The sequence below is a fragment of the Oncorhynchus tshawytscha genome, linkage group LG03, assembly GCF_018296145.1.
Source record: "Oncorhynchus tshawytscha isolate Ot180627B linkage group LG03, Otsh_v2.0, whole genome shotgun sequence".
Classification (NCBI taxonomy): domain Eukaryota; kingdom Metazoa; phylum Chordata; class Actinopteri; order Salmoniformes; family Salmonidae; genus Oncorhynchus; species Oncorhynchus tshawytscha.
Genome location: NC_056431.1, coordinates 49,873,865 through 49,895,917, shown reverse-complemented (window position 1 = coordinate 49,895,917; position 22,053 = coordinate 49,873,865). Strand labels below are relative to the sequence as shown.

Here is a 22,053-nt window from a genome sequence, read left to right as displayed (position 1 = left end):
AAGGTGCATAATTAGACTATCTGAAGCATTTCCACCCATGCCTTCTCACCGTGTCTTAGAGGGACACTGCTCCTACATAATTCTAGGGTCTACTGAACCATGTCCCCTCCCTCACAACCCTCGTTCCATGGACACACATGAATCCCAATAGCCCTAATGCTGAAATGGTATGACAACTCCAGTGCCACTTCCTCTCTCTCCTCTCTCTCTCTCTCTCTGTCTCCCTTTCTTTCTCTCTATGTCTATCTCCCTCTCTCCATACCTGATTAAAGTTATATTCCACGCGCTTCAACTAAATATACAGTAGTAACCATAAAGCGCATCACTATAGCCCCTGTGCTACAGGACTAACCATTCCAGGCACGAAGACTCACACGTCAGTAGACACAGGAGCTGCTTGCTTACCCCCCACGAGGGAAGGAGAGAAACAAAGGCTAGAGATGTGCTGTTAGAATCAAGAAAGACACAGACACAAGAGAATATACTGAACAAGAAAAAGGGAATGAATGAAAGACCACATCCTATAGACAGTCACAAAGTATTGACTTGACCTTCCACATGAATAGAGATCATTTGATATGTTGCTTTGGGGACATATTTAAGGAGATGATACTGTGCGTAAATCCCTCTCTCTCTCTGCTCCAACGACAGACAGATAGACGAAGGTCTGACACACTATGTTGATAGACAGCTCGATGTACTGCTGACTACTCTGCACTATTTACACATTACAATAACATACACACGCACGCGAACACACGCACCCCTTAGAGAAGTGCGTCCTATCCCTCCTATCCCTACAGACACACCTATCGAACCACACACATGATGTGACCCACTGCTTATACAACCACATAACATCTCTATTAAGGCAGCAATACGCTGTACAATCACACGCAGTCTGCAGTAGGCTGAACATGTGTCCCTGGCACACTCTGGTCTGTAAAGGACGGCAGCAGAGTGAAAAGTGAAGGGGGATCATGCATCAACGTGAAACCCTACACCAGCGACACTCAAACCAGGGCCTCAAGGTTAGCAACGCTGCTGCTTTTCTTCTTTCCCTGGAAGTAAAGACTCAATCAGTCCCTCATTAGAGGGTAAGGCTTGAAAACCAGCAATGCTACCGACCTCGAGGCCATATAACGCCCTCTTTACATATCATCTTTGAATGATAGTCAAGTGCTGCATGTGGGACATCATCCCCTTTAAATGAGGAAACTAAGCCGCCATGTTGATGCTAACCGCTAGAGGCTTAACCTTCATCATTACACATGACTATGGGGTCTGTTATCACACAATACACTTGGAAGACACAGCTCCCCCTCCATTTATATGTAAATAGATGTGCTTGCTGTGTGTGTTGTTTCATGTTTTTATGTATCACTGGTTGAAAACACTGTATGTGCGTAATGATGATAGGTATGTGTGTGTGAGCCAATACATTAGTCCACGGCGGGGAGCAGAAGTGTGTGTGTTTGTGAGTGATGATGTGAGCTAGAAAAGTGTGTGTGTCTACTGACGTGTGAGTCTTCGTGCCTGGAATGGTTAGTCCTTTAACCCAGGGCCTATAGTGATACGCCGAAGAAGTATATTTATGTTGACAAGGGTTTCATGATTACTGCTGTATATTGAGTTGAGGCACGTCGAATATAACTTGAAACGGGTATGTGGATCCAGAGGAAAGAAGAGAAGACTTAGAGAGAAAGAGAAGGAGAGAAAGGGAAAGCAAGACAGAGTAGGAGAGAGAGAGAGAGAAAAAGAAAACAGAGACAGAGCGAGAGACAGAGGAAGGGGCACTGGAGTTGTCATAGCATTTCAGCATTAGGGCTATTTGAATTAATGTGTGTGGCCATGGAACTAGGGCTGTGAGGGAGGGGACATGGTTCAATAGATCCTAGAATTATGTAGGAGCAGTATCCCTCTAAGACGGGGTGTCATGACGTTAGCCTGGGGGTAGGTTTATGACAGTCATAAATACCTCTTCCCCCCTTTTTTCCTCTCTCTACCCTACTGATGTTACATTTGCAAAACCCTTGGTTAACATAGAGATTCTGGGAACATCAGAAGGTGGGGGGAAATGAACTATATTCTGGTAATCCAGATGCGGTGGTACTTAATGAATATGATGTCAGTTCGGTTGTCATCTGAGACAATGATAAGATGACATAAACTCTACAGTGGAAAGTCTACACATCAGAGTTATCGGATTCACATGGAATTGTTGTTCAATTTAAAATGTGAGATTTGGATTTTCATAAGGTAGGGCTCTGCTCAATCAGTGGCCCGCCCCTGTGAAGGGACATGGGCTATAAAACTTTTCAAACACGCCCTCCTCTCCCTTCCTATATAAAGCCTTGACGACAATATAACCTCCTGTTCTGAGGATGTGAGGACGACGGTCCGATGTCAGAATGGTTCAGATAATAACTACAGAACGAAGCCAACATCAGCGTGAGCTTTGGTTGCGAATAGTATGAACTTTGAACTCTTATTCATTACAGAAGTGATACCTCCTAGCCGTTGAGTTAGCAACAGCAGCTGCAAATGCAGGTTAGGAAGGAACAGACAGAGTACTCCGTCTACCACACAACAACATTACTACAACGTATCCAATTTACCAGCAGAGACATTCTTCAAAGGACTCGGTTGGGCAACACGGCCTTCCATCTACCACCAACCTAACGAAGCGCAGCTCAGAGTAAATATTTATTGCATTTTCCTTTTCCAAATGGGCAGTAATTTAGAATGCATAAGATACTGTATTTACGATAGCACAGCTTCGCCCTTTGTTCCTCAGTCTTCCCACTCTTTCACTCAAACCCAGCCCCTTTTCTTTTGTGTAACCAGCTGTCATCTGTTCCGCCCGCTAGGGACATTTTCCTTTATGACGTAATTGGTAATCAAGTTATGATTAATTATGTATATGTGTAATTCTGTGTGAATAGTTAGGTATTTAGTAAATAAATAATTAAACCAAAATTTTGTATTGCTGATTCAACTTGTTAGCCAGGGTTCGTGAAGATAACCAAGAATTTACAACTTTCAGATGAGACTGAATTAAAGTGACGATTAATATTGACTGCTATTGATGTAAAATATTTCTAGGTCTTTAAGAGTTTATTCGGAAGATAATAGCTCTATAAATATTATTTTGTGGTGCCCTGACTCTCTAGTTAATTACATTTACATGATTAGCTCAATTAGGTAATATTAATTATGGATAAATTATTTTATAGAATAGCATGTCATATCACTTAATCCGGCATAGCCAAAGACACGACAGGGGTAAGAAGGAATGGGTGGAAAGGGTTAAGGGTTAGGGTTAGGATTAAGGGTTAATGACAATAGGATTTAGAATTTCGGTCCCCACAAGGATAGTACAACAATGAGCTAGGTCTCCTCTCAGTCTCCAGGTCTGTCTGATTGAACGTCAGCTCTCTGTGAAATTTATTGACTGTGGCCAGTCTACACTACTGGTCAAAAGCTTTAGAACACATACTCATTCAAGAGTTTTTAAAATGTTTACTATTTTGTACATTGTTCAATAATAGTGAAGACATCAAAACAATGAAATTACACATTTTGAGATATGTAGTAACCAAAAAAATAATTAAACAATTCAAAACATATTTTATATTTGAATTTCTTCAAATAGCCACCCTTTGCCTTGATGACAGCTTTGCACACTCGTAGCATTCTCTCAACTGGCTTCATGAGGTAGTCACCTGGAATGAATTTCATTTAATGGGTGTGCCTTCTTAAAAGTCAATTTGTGGAATTGATTTCCTTCTTTGAGCGATTGAGCCAATCAGTTGTGTTTTGACAAGGTAGTAGGGGCATACAGAAGACAGCCCTATTTGGTAAAATACCAAGTCCATATTATGAGAAGAACAGCTCAAATAAGCAAAGAGAAACGACAGTCCATCCATACTTTAAGACTTGAAGGTCAGTCAATATGAATACTTCAAGAACTTTGAAAGTTTCTTTAAGTGCAGTCGCAAAAAACCATCAAGCGCTATGATGAAACTGGCTCGCGTGAGAACCGCCACAGGAATGGAAGACTCAGAGTTACCTCTGCTGCAATGGATACGTTCATTAGAGTTACCAGTCTCAGAAATTTCAGCCCAAATAAATGCTTCACAGAGTTCAACTAATATACACATCTCAACATCAACTGTTCAGAGGAGACTGTGTGAATCAGGCCTTCATGGTCGAATTGCTGCAAAGAAACCACTACTAAAGGACACCAATAATAAGAATAGACCTGCTTGGGCCAAGAAACACGAGCAGTGGACATTAGACCGGTGGAAATCTGTCCTTTGGTCAGGAGTCCAAATTGGAGATGTTTGGTTCCAACTGCCGTATCCTTGTGAGATGCGTGTGGATGAATGGATGATCTCCACATGTGTATTTCCCATCGTGAAGCATGGAGGAGGAGGTGTTATGGCATGGGGCAGCTTTGTTGGTGACACCATCTGTGATTTATTTAGAATTCAAGGCATACTTAACCAGCATGGCTACCACAGCATTCTGCAGCGATACGCCATCCCATCTGGTTTGAGCTTAGTGGGACTATCATTTGTTTTTCAACAGGACAATGAGCCAACACACCTCCAGGCTGTGTAAGGGCTATTTGACCAAGAAGGAGAGTGATGGAGTGCTGCATCAGATGACCTGGCCTCCACAATCACCTGACCACAATCCATTTGAGATGGTTTGGGGTGAGTTGGACCGCAGAATGAAGGAAATGCAGCCAACAAGTGATCAGCATATGTGGGAACTCCTTCAAGACTGTTGGAAAAGCTTTCCAGGTGAAGCTGGTTGAGAGAATGCCAAGAGTGTGCAAAGCTGTCATCAAGGCAAGGGTGGCTATTTGAAGAATCTTCAATATAAAATATATTATGATTTGTTTAACACTTATTTGGGTACTACATGTGTGTTATTTCAGTAGTGTTGATGTCTTCACTATTATTGTACAATGTAGAAAATAGTAAAACTAAAGAAAAACCCTTGAATGAGTGCTCTAAAACTTTTGACCGGTAGTGTACTGAGAAAGGATCCTTTGTCAGTCTGTCACACAGTCAACTCTGTTTGTCTGTGTGGGTGTGTTTGTTTGTGTGGGAGGGGGTACTTGGACATTAATTTGTTGTTTCTTTACATGGCCTTGAATGACTTTTCCAACTGACAATAATTCATAATTCTGAGCGTAGTTACCCTAATCAACTTCAACATTTCAATATGTCATTGCAGTAATACTAATAGACCCCTTCTTCAACACAAGTCATAATCTGCAACAAGATATCACAGTCTCATGTCATTTCTTGACGTCCTTGGACAAACATCTATTTTTGCCTAGTAACTCACTTAATTTCATCCTGATTGGTTAAGTTAAGGGTTAGGGTTTGGGATAGGGTTAAAATAGGAATAACTCTAGGATTAAGATCAGGCAATAATTCCGATTGGTTAACAGTTCAGGCATTCATTCTGATTGGTTAAGTTAAGGATTAAGGTTTGGGATAGGGTTAAAACAGAAAAACACCTCCAGGTTAAGTTTAGCCATTAATTAAGACTGGCCTTGCTAACTCATTGTGGATGGATGGCTCAGTGGTCTAAGCAGTGAGCTCCAACTCCATAGACTGCTGGTTTAATTCCAGCTCCTGGCACTTGTTTTGAGTTGTTGTTTTTTTGCCCCTAGTGGACAGTTTTGACAGCTTCTCCTGACATCCTGGGGACCTGCAAAAATGCCACATTTCTACTTGAATCTGGAGTGATCTCTCTGGTCATAATATTGCCTAGTTCCCATCAATACAGATCAGCCTGTAGATATAAGATATGATGCACCAGCTGCTTGATACTGTAAAGGTTAACTAGATTTAAACTGGTATAGATTGGGGTTAGGGGGTTTCCAATCCAGTGCTCCCCTGTATTTCAACCTGGACTCAGGGGTACACGTAACATAGTAAATGTAAACCCAGGACATACCAATTGTGATATGTTACGTTTCGTATGGTATGCATGAATTTGTGGATGTCCATCATCCATTTTGTATGATATGTTACAATTTACAGTTTGAACAATATGTTACGAATTTGCAAATAGTGTGACATTCCAATTTGTTGTGACTAACATTAGCTAGGTGGTTAACACTAACATTAGCTAGGTGGCTATCGTTAGCTAGGCTAGGGGTTAAGGGTAAGTTTAGGGTTAGGGGAAGGATTAGCTAACATGCTAAGTAGTTGCCAAAGTAGCTTTTGTGTTTTACGCCTACCCATCCACCCGACCAACCACCTTACTTTAGTCTAATACCAAACGTAACATATCATACTAATCTGGGTGTCCCGGATATATGTTTACTATGCTACGTCTAGTATGAGACCAGGCTGTGTAATTCACTGCAAATGCATGTGTATTGTGTGATTGTTTAGAAAACAAAAGCAGGTCTGTTAGAATGTGTATGTCATCAGGTATATGCACTTATGTTTGTGTGCCTGTGTGCGTGTGTGCGTGTGTACATGTGTGCCTGCGTGCGTGAGTCTGTGTGCCCTATGTCTCCTTACCTAGTATAGCCAGCACAGTGTTGTCCTTCAGCACCTCCATGGACCCGGAGCAGACAAAGTAGATGGCCTGCAGGGCGTCTCCCTGGCGGATGAGGAACTCTCCCGGGGCGCAAAACGACGTCTTGATGATGAGGGACAGGGAGCGCAGACACCCCCTACTGGCCGACTCAAACAGCGGCAGCTGAAGCAGCTCCTTATTCAGGTGCATGGCGATGTCCGCCCTCAACTCGTCTGGGAAGTCCTTCAACAACTAGAGAGAATGGGGGATGAGAAAGAGAGAATAAAAGATGAGAGATAGAGTTTGGACAGAGAGGATTGACAGGTGAGAGAGAAAGTTGAAGAGGTAGAATAGGGGGAAGAAAGAGAGGCAAAACAAGTTATTGAATTGAGAGAAGAATCAATACAGGAGGAATTACATGTTTAACCAACAGGAGCATTGGGAACATGAAAATAATACAAGAAAGAGAGAGAGAGGCAGCACAGTCGTAAGAGAGGGACTGCTTAGTCCACTTTTGTTATAACCCACCTCGCTGACGTCGATGCCATTGTTAACAGACCAGGTTGTCTGGAAGCACTCCAGCATACGTTGCTCCAGGGCTTTGGGCAGGCGGTGGACCCTGATGAAGTCCTTCAGGTCCTTGGTACGGGTGTGGTAGAGGGATCGCCGAGAGTACATCCTCTGAATGATGGCAGTCACGTTACCAAACACCACCGCATGCATCAGGGCTGGTGGCAAAGGGACAGGGAGAGGTTAGTGTGTGTGTGTTGCTGTGTGTGGAGGGGGGAAGTGGGGGTGGGGGTGTGTAAGTGTGTGTGTGTGAGTGTGTGTGTCTGTGTGCGTGAGTGTGTCTTCAACGTAAGAATCAGTCATAGATAATACTTAATGATACTAACAGAAAATAGTTTCACGTACAAGATACATATACCAGATGCACAACAATCATCTACACCAAGCCCAGGAAGATCAGACAGTAATCTGTTACAGCCATACTGTATCTACAGAAGGTACATTGCTCATGTAACAGTGTTGCTTCCGTCCCTCTCCTCGCCCTAACCTGGGCTTCAACCAAGGACCCTCTGAACACATCAACAACTGCCTCCCACGAAGCATCATTACCTATCGCTCCACAAAAGCCACGGCCCTTGCAGAGCAAGGGGAAGCAACTACTTCAAGGTCTCAGAGCAAGTGACGCCACGGATTGAAATGCCACTAGCGCGCACCGCTATCTAGTTAGCCACACCGGTTACACTCACAGCGTTTCAATAGCATACCCCTGCCAAAATAGAGGTCTAATCGCACTGCCTCTCTCTCTCTCCCTCTGATTTTCTTTCTTATCTCTTTCTTTCCTGCTTATCCTTCTCTCTGTGTGTCTGATTACGGCTCTGCTCTTTCTACCACCCCCTCTTCCATCGCTCTCTCTCTCTCCACACACACACACACACACACACATACTTTTGTTTTACTCTCCTTGTGGGGACCAAAACATTTATTCCCTTTCAAAATCATATTTTCCCTAACCCTAACACTAAACCTAAACCCAACCTTAAATCTAACCCTAACCCTAATTGTAACCCTAACCCTAAGCCTAACCTCTAAGCCTAAAATAGCCTTTTTACTTGTAGGGTCTGGGGAAATGTTCCTTGTTTTACTATCCTTGTGAGGAATTCTGGTCCTCACAGAACAATTTGACTCTGCGTGATTGTGTGGGTTGTTGCTTTTGGAGGTTTGCAAGGATGGGTATGTGTGTCTCCAGTGACTGAGGTTGAGAGTGTGTGTAAGTCTGATAGAAGGGGCCACTAACAAGGGTGCTGTGACTGTGTGTACATGGATGGTTAAATATCAGAGCCAACTGAAGCAGACACATTGAAGGGGCCCATTCTAAGAACTCTCTCCTGACCGATTAGACAATCAGTGAGTTCCTCAGTCCTATGATCCTAGATGGTCATATCATTCTTATTGTGTAACAGTCTGGTTCTGGGTAGACAGGTTGTTGTTTCTCCCTGTGAGGATGAAGCTCTCTAATATTCTCCGTCTGTCTGGCACATCGCCACGGTTACCTGTAGGACTATAGCCAGCTTATCTGTATTTAAACCGTGTTTAAACTTCAACTCTCCAGGCAAAGCAGGTTAAATGTGCCTATTTTGACATGTTCCAATGAGACAATTTTGGGCAGGATGTATGAGTGTTTTGTGCTGTGTTTGTGTGCGCACACATTAAATGTGTATGGATGTGTTACTTTCAGTGTTGAGCAGTGTCTTTTTTAAGTGTATGACTCTGTGTCTGTGTTGACACTAGAGAGTGTGTTAATGTGTGGATGGCATTTCAGCTGTCAGCTGGCTGGGACAGTAATGGCACAGTGCTATGCTCTGGTGACAAGCCTGCCTGCCTGCCTGCCTGCCTGTCTGCCTGTCTGCCTGTCTGTGTAGCCTCCACACTTAATTACAGCACTTTAATTGCACTGAGGCCTAAGAATATGCCCTCCTCCTCTTTCTCTTTACTGCCCCCCTCTTATTGAAGAAGCACCAGACTGCCTGCGTGTTGAATGGCACCATATTTCCTATATTGTGCACCTTTGACCAGAGCCCATAGGGATGGCTGAAAGTAGTGGACTATGTGGAATAGGGTGCCATTTGGGATACATTCATAGACATTCACCACTCTCAAGTTACATCATTGACAGTTGTTCCATTTGCAAGAAGCCCTGGGGAAAGCAGGTTGCTGCGAACACGTTGCTGTTTTTTCATCTAAGCTAATAATATGCAGACAGTTTCCATTTGAACCATTTATTATGAACTAGTCTACCAGGCATGAACTCAAATGAACCAACCAACTCCAAAATGCGACAAGGAGTGGGCTTGATCAGTGTGATGTGGCCTCATGGGAGATGTAGTCTAAGGATCAGTGGGGAACTGTAAGGGCATTCAGCACAAAAGGATTCATAATGATTTATAAAATGATTTATATTTTTGTATTTAAATTTCGTTGTAATTTCTATTGAATCTTTTCTTCTATTTAAACAACATTCTATTTCATTTCTTCAGTTTGTGTTGGAAAGGGAATGGTTAACACTGAACATAAACAAAATCCAATTAGGATTGTTCTTTGGTGGTCTCTGGGGAGAAAAATCTAGCTAGCCATTGGCTAGGCCCTCAGAAGCTAGGCGGAATGCATCTGCATTCAACTGTATTAGGGCAGAATTTTGGAGTGACAGAGAAAACAACCAATCGCATTTTGCAATGGGTGGGACAGTTTTTTTCTACTTCCGCCTTCACGAAGGCCTAGACAAGTCACTGCTGAGTGCGAGCGGTATCCTAGTTTGAGGTTTTTTTTAGGGGGTAGATTAGCTGTAATATTGCAGATAGAGTTGAAGTCGGAAGTTTACATACACTTAGGTTGCAGTCATTAAAACTCGTTTTTCAACCACTCCACACATTTCTCATTAACAAACTACAGTTTTGGCAAGTCGGTTAGGACATCTACTTTGTGCATGACACAAGTAACTTTTCCAACAATTGTTTACAGACATATTATTTCACTTATAATTCACTGTATCACAATTCCAGTGAGTCAGAAGTTTACATACACTAAGTTGACTGTGCCTTTAAACAGCTTGGAAAATTTCAGAAAATGATGTCATGGCTTTAGAAGCTAGGCTAATTGATAGTCTAATTGACATTACTTGAGTCAATTGGAGGTGTACCTGTGAATGTATTTCAAGGCCTACCTCCAAACTCAGTGCCTCTTTGCTTGACATCATGGGAAAATCAAAAGAAATCAGCGAAGACCTCAGAAAAAAAATTGTAAACCTCCACAAGTCTGGATCATCCTTGGGAGCAATTTCCAAATGCCTGAAGGTACCACATTCATCTGTACAAACAATAGTATGCAAGTATAAACACCATGGGACCACACAACCGTCATACCGCTCCTAGAGATGAACGTACTTTGGTGCGAAAAGTGCAAATCAATCCCAGAACAACAGCAAAGGCACTTGTGAAGATGCTGGAGGAATCAGGTACAAAAGTATCTATATCCACAGTAAAACAAGTCCTATATCAAACATAACCCGAAAGACCACTCAGCAAGGAAGAAACCACTGCTCCAAAACCGCTATAAAAAAGCCAGACTAAGGTTTGCAACAGCGCATGGGGACAAAGATCGTACTTTTATGGAGAAATGTCCTCTGGTCTGATGAAACAAAAATAGAACTGTTTGGCCAGTGACCATCACTATGTTTGGAGGACAAAGGGGGAGGCTTGCAGGCTGAAGAACACTATCCCAACCGTGAAGCACAGGGTGGCAGCATCATGTTGTGGCGGTGCTTTGCTGCAGGAGGGACTGGTGCACTTAACAAAATAGATGGCAAATGGGTCTTCCAAATACGAATTGAATGTATGTAAACTTCTGACCCACTGGGAATGTGATGAAAGAAATAAAAGCTCAACTAAATCATTCTCTCAACTATTATTCTGACATTTCACATTCTTAAAATAAAGTGGTGATCCTAACTGACCTAAAACAGGGAATTTTAAATGTCAGGAATTGTGAAAAACTGAGTTTAAATGTATTTGGCTAAGATGTATGCAAACTTCCGACTTCAAACTAATGTACTTGTCTTCTTGCTCAGTTGTGCACCGGGGCCTCCCACTCCTCTTTCTATTCTGGTTAGAGCCAGTTTGAGGCGGTTCTGTGAAGGGAGTAGTACACAGTGTTGTACGAGATCTTCAGTTACTTGGCAATTTCTCGCATGGAATAGCCTTCATTTCTCAGAACAAGAATAGACTGATGAGTTTCAGAAGAAAGTTCTTTGTTTCTGGACATTTTGAGCCTGTAATCGAACCCACAAATGCTCATGCTCGAGATATTCAACTAGTCTAAAGAAGGCCAGATTTATTGCTTCTTTAATCAGAACAACAGTTTTCAGCTATTCTAACATAGTTGCAAAAGGTTTTTTTAATGATCAATTAGCTAATCCAAGTTTATAATTTTAAAAGGCTAACACCGTGCCATTGGAACACAGGAGTGATAGTTGCTGATAATGGGCCTCTGTACGCCTATGTAGATATTCCATAAAAAATCTGCCGTTTCCAGCTACAATAGTCATTTACAACATTAACAATGTCTACACTGTATTTCTGATCAACTTGATGTTATTTTATTGGACAAAAATGTGCTTTTCTTTCAAAAACAAGGACATTTCTAAGTGACCCCAAACTTTTGAATGGTAGTGTACAGTATATTATGTCCACACTATGAAGTTGGATTAGTACTGTGAAATTGTGAAAATAATGTCAATTTCGTTTTAGTGAAATAATTGTTTGAAAAGACTGCCTGAAATTCAGCCAGGCTGTTTTGGTGGGATGGAGTTTTGGCCTGCCTGGCGTCCTCATAAGTTAATAGACCAATAACAAAGACAAACGTTCCAACCCAGCTAGTTTCCCTTCCCCACTCAGACCACTCCCAGACAAACATTCTTGCTTGAGAAATTGCTCTTTACCAAGATGCGATTTTTGTTTGTTGTTGACCATTTTAATGAAAACATTTTTACCCAGATGTTAAAGGCTGCATTGGGCCTTTCATGTCGCCCTTCAAGGTGAACTTTAAAAGTGAAGTTTAAGATGATCATCATTTGGTGAGTGGCAGTGGCACCTGCTTGCTGTTAGGTATCTCTTTGTAAATATTGCGTGTGAAACATTGTTGCATTTAACCTTTACATCACCGGTTACTTTGTGTGCTGAACAAGATAAAATATGTTTGCAATGGGAAATAATAGCTGTACATTTCGATTTGGAAATGCTTAATGGTTGTATTTTTGTTATTATCGCAGGGGCCTACTGGATTCTTGTGAACGGGCTGTTTTTACAGTAGGCTATGCTGTGTGTGACTGCTCTCTTTCTATTGGCCGTGTCTATGTGATTTACTAAAAGGGTTTCTCTCCTGCACGGAGCGTGTAGAATACGGTCGCTTTCCATTCAGCACCACAAGCTTTTTACCTTTGATGTGTCACTGTTGTCATCGCTAGGCTATTGGTGATAGTGATAGTGTTAGGCTACTGTAGGATGTTTAAACTGTTGTTGTTGCTCGTCGCATTATTCCATGCAGGGCGTGTGCGTGACAGCCCAATGCGTGGCTTGTAATGATTAATTCATGATGTCAGCAAAAATCATTGCTACTCAAATCACATTTTAATTGTCACATGCTTCGTAAACAACAGATGGAGACTGACAGTGAAATGCTTATTTACGGGCCCTTCCCAACAATGCAAATAAAGAATTATAAAAAATTATAATAATAGAAAAAAAATGGTAACACAAGGACAAAATACAAAATGAGCAATGATAGCTTGGCAAAATACACGGGGTAACAGTACCGAGTTGAGGTGCAAGGGTACAAGGAAATGGAGGTACATATGTACAGTGCATTCGGAAAGTATTCAGAACCCTTGACTTTTTCCGCATTTTGTTTAAGTTCAGTCTTATTCTAAAATGTATGAAATTGTTTTTGTTTACCTCATCAATCTACACATAATACCCCATAATGACAAAGCAAAATCTGTTTTTAGACATTTTTGCAAATATATTAAAAACGGAAATTTCACATTTATGTAAGTATTCAGACCCTTTACTCAGTACTATGTTGAAGCAACTTTGGCAGCGATTACAGCCTCGAGTCTTCTTGAGTACGACGCTACAAGCTTGGCACACCTGTACTTGGGGAGTTTCTCCCATTCTTCTCTGCAGATCCTCTCCAGCTCTGTCTGGTTAGATGGGGAGAGTTGCTGCACATCTATTTTCAGGTATCTCCAGAGATGATCAAATGGGTTAAAGTCCGGGCTCTGGCTGGGCCACTCACGGACATTGTTGTGAAGCCACTCATGCGTTGTCTTGGCTGTGTGCTAAGGGTCGTTGTCCTGTTGGAAGGTGAACCTTTGCCCCAGTATGAGGTCCTGAGCACTCTGGAGCAGGTTTCTTCCATTTAAGAATGATGGAGGCCACTGTGTTCTTGGGGACCTTCAATGCTGCAGAAATATTTTGGTACCCTTCCCCAGACCTGTGCCTCGACACAATGCCTACTGACAATTCATTCGACCTCATGGCTTGGTTTTTGCTCTGACATGCACGGTCAACTGTGGGACCTTATATAGACAGATGTGTGCATTTCCAAATCATGTCCAATGAATTCAATATACCACAGGTAGAATCCAATCAAGTTGTTGAAACATCTCAAGGATGATCAATAGAAACAGGACGCACCTGAGCTCAATTGTGAGTCTCATAGCAAAGGGTCTGAATACTAATGTAAATAAGGTATTTCTGTTTTTATTTTTAATACATGCGCAAAAATGTCTGCAAAAACCGTTTACACTTTTCATTATGGTGTATTGTGTGTAGATTGATGAGGAAAACATATTTAGAATAAACAAAACAAAATGTGGAAACCGTCAAGGGGTCTGAATACTTTCCAAATGCACAATCTACAGTTGAAGTCGGATGTTTACATGCACCTTAGCCAAATACATTTAAACAATTCCTGACATTTAATCTTATTAAAATCCCCTGTCTTAGGTCAGTTAGGATCACCACTTTATTTTAAGAATGTGACATGTTAGAATAATAGTAGAGAGAATTATTTTTTCAGTTTTTATTTCATTCATCACATTCCCAGTGGGTCAGAAGTTTACATACACTGAATTATTATTTGGTAGCATTGCCTTTAAATTGTTTAACTTGGGTAAAATGTTTTGGGTAGCCTTCCACAAGCTTCCCACAATTTGTTAGGTGAATTTTGGCCCATTCCTCCTGACAGAGCTGGTGTCACTGAGTCAGGTTTGTAGGCCTCCTTGCTCGCACACGCTTTTTCAGTTCTGTCCACAAATGTTCTATAAGATTGAGGCCAGAGCTTTGTGATGGCCACTCCAATACATTGACTTTGTTGTCCTTAAACCATTTTGACACAACTTTGGAAGCATGCTTGGGGTCATTGTCCATTTGGAAGACCCATTTGCAACCAAGCTTTAACTTCCTGACTGATGTCTTGATATGTTGCTTCAATATATCTACATAATTTTCCTCCCTCATGATGCCATCTATTTTGTGAAGTGCACCTGTCCCTCAAGCAGCAAAGTACCCCCACAACATGATGCTGCCACCCCCGTGCTTCACGGTTGGGATGGTGTTCTTCAGCATGCAAGCCTCCCCCTTTTTCCTCCAAACATAATGATGGTCATTATGGCCAAACAGTTCTATTTTTGTTTCATCAGACCAGAGGACATTTCTCCAAAAAGTACGATCTTTGTCCCCATGTGCAGTTGCAAACCGTAGTCTGGCTTTTTTTATGGCGGTTTTGGAGCAGTGGCTTCTTCCTTGCTGAGCGGCATTTCAGGTTATATCATGTGGCAGACCAGGGGGTTTGGTCAAGACGTTTACATAGATCAGACACGGACAGAGTAGGATTAGCTCAGTTTCAAGGGTGTTTATTAAATAATAAATCAAAAAGAAAAGAACAGGTCTCCCCCATGAGACCCTCTCCGGGATACCTTCTCCTGGGCTCCGGGTCTTCCTGTATCCTGTCGGGCAAACAAACTCAACTCCCTCGGCTTAGCTCGGGTAACCGTATCCAACCACATGGAAGTCACCTCACTTCCCCTCGTCCTCTCCCTATGTGCTGCCCTTCTGGCAGCTTTATGGGCCTCGCACAGCTGGTGAGAAAGCCGCCTTTGATTACTCACCAGCTCCTAATCAGCCCCAATTTGTCCTGTCCGGAGAGCCCGTCGAGACCTGGCACGTCCAGCAGATGTGGCCACCGCCTCGTGATGTAGACTTCATCTGTTACCAGGCCTCAACGAGTCTCCCCCTGGTGGCTGACCTGCTGTACGCCACAGTCGATATAGGACTAGTTTTTCTGTGGATATAGATACTTTTATACCTGTTTCCTCCAGCATCTTCACAAGGTCCTTTGCTGTTGTTCTGAGATTGATTTGCGCTTTTCTCACCAAAGTACATTCATCTCTAGAAGACAGAACGCGTCTCCTTCGTGAGGGGTATTACGGCTGAGAGGTCCAATGGTGTTTATACTTGCGTACTATTGTTTGTACAGATAAACGTGGTACCTTCAGGAGTTTGGAAATTGCTTCCAAGGATGAACCAGACTTGTGGAGGTCTACAATTGTTTATGTAAACTTCTGACCCACTGGAATTGTGATACAGTGAATTATACGTGAAATAATCTGTCTGTAAACAATTGTTGGAAAAATGACTTCTATCAAGCACAAAGTAGATGTCCTAACTGACTTGCCAAAACTATAGTTTGTTAACAAGAAATGTGTGGAATGGTTGAAAAACGAGTTTTAATGTCTGTAAAATTCCGACTTCAACTGTAGGTAGGGGTAAAGTAACTAGGCAACAGGATAGATAATAGACAGTAGCAGCAGCATATGCATTAGAGCTAGATATAAGGTTGTGTGTTTTAACTGATGATATTTCTGTTATTTGTCTTGATTTTTTAGTTGAAGTTTGACGTAATACAACTTTTCCCCCCACTGAAGGTCCAATAGACATGGTTCGATACTGAAGCTGCATTCTCTGTTTCCTTGATAGAGCACATACAGAGAAGCTTGAAGCACTGTAGAGGAACACCTGCCCTACTGCTGGGAGACCTGGGTGTTTGACGCTCGTGGCAAGAGAAGAAGAGATTCAAATTGAACAGAGGAGAAGACCAACACTATCCTTGCTGCTACTGTATATTCATGTCTCAGTGGGGTCCCGGCACCAGTTAATGAGTTAAGTGAATATTTAGGCCACTCCACGCTGAGAGGCTCTCTGGGAGGGCACACACACGCCCTCGGCCCTGGCATATACTGCTCAACTCGAGGGAGGGAGAGGGGGGGGGAAGAGGGAGGGAGGAAGGGATGGAGGCAGTGAGAAAGGGATTAGGGAGGGGGATATGGAGGGAGTGTGTTATACCACTCACTTATGTCATAATTACTCAATAACAGTTTGCCATTGTCAGTATTGAAGAGCCACTTCTGCCGATATCGTTAGAATCTCTGGTACACTACATGATCAAAAGTATGTGGACCTGCTCAATGAACATCTCATTCCAAAACAATGGCATTACTATGTAGTTGGTCCCCCCTTTGATGATATAACAGCCTCCACTCTTCTGGGAAGGCTTTTCACTAGATGTTTGAACATTGCTGTGGGGACTTGCTTCCATTCAGCCACAAGAGCATTAGTGAGGTCGGGCACTGATGTTGGGCGATTAGGCCTGGCTCGCAGTCGGCGTTCCAAGTCATCCAAAAGGTGTTCGATGGAGTTGAGGACAGGGCTCTGTGCAGGCCAGTCAAGTTCTTCCACACCAATCTCAACAAACCATTTCTGTATGAATCTCGTTTTGTGCACAGGGGCATTGTTATCCTGAAAAAGGAAAGGGCCTTCCCCAAACTGTTGCCACAAAGTTGGAAGCACAGAATTATCTAGAATGTCATTGTATGCTGTAGCGTCAAGATTTCCCTTCACCGGAACAAAGAGCCTAACCCCAACCATGAAAAACAGCCCCAGACCATTATTTCTCATCCACCAAACTTTACAGTTGGCACTATTCATTCGGGCAATTAGCGTTCTCCTGGCATCCACCAAACCCAGATTCTTCCGTTGACTGCCAGATGGTGAAGCGTGATTCATCGCTCCACAGTCCAATGGCGGCGAACTTTAAAACACTCCAGCCGACGCTTGGCATTGCGCATGGTGATCTTAGGCTTTTGTGCTCGGCCGTGGAAATCCATTTCATGAAGCTCCCTATGAACAGTTATTGTGCAGACGTTGCTTCCAGAGGCAGTTTGGAACTTGGTAGTGAGTGTTGCAACCGGGGACAGACGATCATTACGCGTTATGCACTTCAACACTCCGCAGTCCAATTCTGTGAGCTTGTCTACCACTTCGCGGCTGAGCCGTTGTTGCTCCTAGACATTTCCACTTCACAATAACAGCACTTACAGTTGACCAGGGCAGCTCTAGCAGGGCAGATATTTGACGAACTGACTTGTTGGAAAGGTGGCATCCCATGATGGTGCCACGTTGAAAGTCACTGAGCTCTTCAGTAAGGCCTTTCTACTACAAATGTTTGAATATGGAGATTGCATGGAGGTGTGCTCGATTTTATACACGTGGTCAGCAACGGGTGTGGCTGAAATAGCCAAATCCACTAATTTGAAGGGGTGTCCACATACCTTTGTATATCTAGTGTATATTTATAAACAGTATACACCAGAGAGCGATAGCAGAGGAGGCAAACATCATTAGAAGGTGGTTTCCTATCCCCTGACACCACTGAGACCTGACGTTCTCACCAACCAATAACGTCCCTGTTGTATCTCCAGGGACTCACCTCCTATGAGCATGGTGCAGATGGAGAAGATCTTCTCTGAGTCTGTGTTGGCTGAGACGTTTCCGAAGCCCACGCTGGTCAGACTGCTCAGAGCGAAGTACAGAGACGTCACGTAGGAGCTCCTCACTGATGGACCCCCACCCAGAATCCCTCCACCCTGTCCCCCACCGACCCCCACACCACCAGCCAAGGCCCTCGCCCCAGTCCCTGTGACGTTCCACTGGCTGGAGTTCCACGAGTCCTGCCCTGCTAGCTCCAACCCGGACACGTTCCATTGGCTACTGTTGGCCGGGAAGGCGTTGACAATGGCGGGGTGCAGCAAACCAGGAGCCAAAGTAGCAAGGGGAGACAGGAAGTAAGGGGTGCCCAGACGCTTTCCCAACTCGTGGAGCCAACCTGAGAGAGGGGGGGGGGAAGGAAGTGGGAGAGGGAGAGGGAGACAAAGAGAGGGAGAAGGAGAGGGAGGGAGGGAGGGAGAGAGATAGAGGGGGGAGAAATACAAAAGGAAAGTTACATACAGATACCTAGCTGAATAACACATTGTGGACAGCCTGTCAGCGATCCACATAAACACACTCATGGGGGAAGAAACTGTAGCTTTAACCTTGTAGTTGAACTGGGCTGCCCAATGTACACAGTGCGCACACACACACGCACACACACACACACACATGCACGTGCACATGCACACAGACGCACGTACGCACATGCACACACACGCACATGAACACACACACACACACACGCACATGGACACGCGCACGCACGCCGCACGCACACACACACACACACACATGCACGTACGCACGCACATGCACACAGACGCACGTACGCACATGCACACACACGAACACACACACACACGCACGCACGCGGACACGCGCACGCACGCCGCACGCACACACGCAAGCACACACACACACACACACACTGAAGCTGACCCAGTGTATAAACAAGGCGCACTAATGAATGTCTCTGGGTAGTCTCAGTGAACTGAATAAACCAATATCATTAGGAATGTTACACCTCAGTTGTTGCCTAATTAGCTTGTCATTATGCAAACTAGCATTTCTAGGACATGTTGAGTATAATCTTTCTGATTTATGTGCCAGCGTGTGTGTAGTGTGTGTACGTGTTGGTTAGGTGTGTGAGTGTGTGTCAGTATGCAGCAGTATGTGTGTGAATACATTTGTTTATCAATGTGTTTGTGCACCCGCAGTGTGCACTGGGGTGGGTCTTTTGAATAGGGTTGCTTATATGGCTGTGCGAACATAACAAATTATGTAAGAACTTGGCAGAACTGTCTCAGTCAGCTTTTCTGTCCATGCACAGCCAGATACATATACTTTGCTGTCCGTGGTCCTGAACTAACTCTCTGGCAACTCCTCTTCTCTTACCTTGTCCAAGGTTCTGAACATACCCTCTCTCTCAACTGCCTCCTGCAGTCTCCCTGCCTTTGTCCATTTAACATACAGTATCTGTCCTCCTTTGCTCTGAAATAATGCTGTCCATGGTGCTGAACTCCAGGCCAGACCTCTATATAAGGCTGCTAGCAGGCTACTCTCCTCTCTCTAAGAAACTGTATCAGAGCCAAAGCTTGATTGATTTGTGATCTGTCTGCAGGTGTATCCCAGGAGGTTACATACTGTTATTCTAGCTCTGTCTGTCAGCCTGTCAGTCACCCAGCCCACGTCTTTGATAGATGTAGCAGGAGAAGCACAGACGGTTCTACTGAAGTTGTGAATCTTTGACGTGACACTCAAAAGATAACAACCTCTCTGAGAGTTCAGTCTTCACAGCATCCAAAACAACAGGTAGGGAGAGAATGAGGGGGATGAGAAAGAGTGAAATGACAGATGGAGAATTCTAGATGAGGTGCTGACAGAGACAAAGTTAGAAACTACACACACGAGTGCATACACATCACACTGAGTCCCATATATTCCATTTGAATAAACTGCCTGAATGCTATCTAGTGTCCCCGAGAACTAAATAAAATGTGCCTTTCAAGATTCTAACATCAGCCTTTAGTCAAGTTCTCACCAGAGACGTTCTCTCTCCTTCTCTCTCTCTCTCTCCCTCTCTTTCCCTCTCTCTCCCTCCCCCCTCCCTCTCCCTCCCTCCCTCCCTCCCTATATATTGCACTACTTTTGACCAGAGACATATGGGTCCTGGTCAAAAGTGTGCACTATATAGGGAATAGGGTGACATTTGGGACAAAGTCATATCCTAGTCAAGGACTTATTTGATGCAGCATTCATCTGCTTAGTAATTGCTCTTTTTGTTCTCTTAGACATTGTGAGGATCCAAGGTCTCTCATACACCCACACGGATTTCAAACACATATTCAACACAACAATGTTTACTTTCCAGCAATGGCTATTCCCTTTTCCATTATACAACTCTAGAATACTATAATTGATGTGGCAGCCTCGCTCTAGCCCGTTCTTCTACCTCCCCCTCCTTCTCCCCGTCTCTCTTCTGCTCTCTATTGCCTGTTTATTGCCTAGCTCAGTGGACACTCCACCACAGGGCTCTGCAGTAGTCTGCTGGATAGCTGGCCATTTGTAAGGAAGGGCAGGGTGCAGGGAGCTGAAAATCATTTGTCAGGCAGTATTGCGGCTGTGGATGCGGAAAAGAGAAGGGTGCAGAGAGATATATTGTGGCTATGCTAGCATGGAGGAGCAGGGTGCAGAGAGATATATTGTGGCTATGCTAGCATGGAGGAGCAGGGTGCAGAGAGATATATTGTGGCTATGCTATCATGGAGGAGCAGGGTGCAGAGAGATATATTGTGGCTATGCTAGCATGGAGGAGCAGGGTGCAGAGAGATATATTGTGGCTATGCTAGCATGGAGGAGCAGGGTGCAGAGAGATATATTGTGGCTATGCTAGCATGGAGGAGCAGGGTGCAGAGAGATATATTGTGGCTATGCTAGCATGGAGGAGAAGGGTGCAGAGAGATATATTGTGGCTATGCTAGCATGGAGGAGCAGGGTGCAGAGAGATATATTGTGGCTATGCTAGCATGGAGGAGCAGGGTGCAGAGAGATATATTGTGGCTATGCTAGCATGGAGGAGCAGGGTGCAGAGAGATATATTGTGGCTATGCTAGCATGGAGGAGAAGGGTGCAGAGAGATATATTGTGGCTATGCTAGCATGGAGGAGCAGGGTGCAGAGAGATATATTGTGGCTATGCTAACATGGAGGAGCAGGGTGCAGAGAGATATATTGTGGCTATGCTAGCATGGAGGAGCAGGGTGCAGAGAGATATATTGTGGCTATGCTAGCATGGAGGAGCAGGGTGCAGAGAGATATATTGTGGCTATGCTAGCATGGAGGAGCAGGGTGCAGAGAGATATATTGTGGCTATGCTAGCATGGAGGAGCAGGGTGCAGAGAGATATATTGTGGCTATGCTAGCATGGAGGAGCAGGGTGCAGAGAGATATATTGTGGCTATGCTAGCATGGAGGAGCAGGGTGCAGAGAGATATATTGTGGCTATGCTATCATGGAGGAGCAGGGTGCAGAGAGATATATTGTGGCTATGCTATCATGGAGGAGCAGGGTGCAGAGAGATATATTGTGGCTATGCTAGCATGGAGGAGCAGGGTGCAGAGAGATATATTGTGGCTATGCTATCATGGAGGAGCAGGGTGCCTGTGCCTGTATGGAGAAGGGTACGGTAAGGAGGGATGGAGGCAGCAGCAAGGAGCAGGGAACTGAGTATTAGACAGTATTGTGCATCGTGGCTGTGGTTGCATCGAGGAGAAGGGTGTACGCAGGGAGTAGGGAACTTAGTATTAGACAGTATTGTGCATCGTGGCTGTGGTTGCATCGAGGAGAAGGGTGTACGCAGGGAGTAGGGAACTTAGTATTAGACAGTATTGTGCATCGTGGCTGTGGTTGCATCGAGGAGAAGGGTGTACGCAGGGAGCAGAGAACTGAGCATCAGCCCTGACTAAGAGCTGCTCCCATGGACTTGAATTATTGATATGTATGCAGACAAAAGGTTCTGCAGCCGTTCACAGTACAACCCTACAGTACCTGCAGACACACACAAACACACAAACACAAATGTACGCCTGTGGTCTATCTGTTGATATGTC

The 22,053-nt window shown here is 43.9% G+C and overlaps 1 protein-coding gene across 1 annotated transcript in view; it reads right to left on the bottom strand.

Moving 5' to 3' along the window:
* The window catches only part of LOC112238049 (potassium voltage-gated channel subfamily H member 8), a 60,680-nt gene that overhangs the window by 14,944 nt on the left and 23,683 nt on the right, over window positions 1-22,053 (bottom strand). The window contains exons 7-10 of the mRNA XM_042318934.1: window positions 18,280-18,339; window positions 17,944-18,084; window positions 7,084-7,283; window positions 6,558-6,807 (exon numbers count right to left, since the gene is read on the bottom strand). Of these exons, the coding sequence (XP_042174868.1) occupies window positions 6,558-6,807; window positions 7,084-7,283; window positions 17,944-18,084; window positions 18,280-18,339 (651 nt within the window). The remainder of the gene's footprint in view (window positions 1-6,557; window positions 6,808-7,083; window positions 7,284-17,943; window positions 18,085-18,279; window positions 18,340-22,053) is intronic.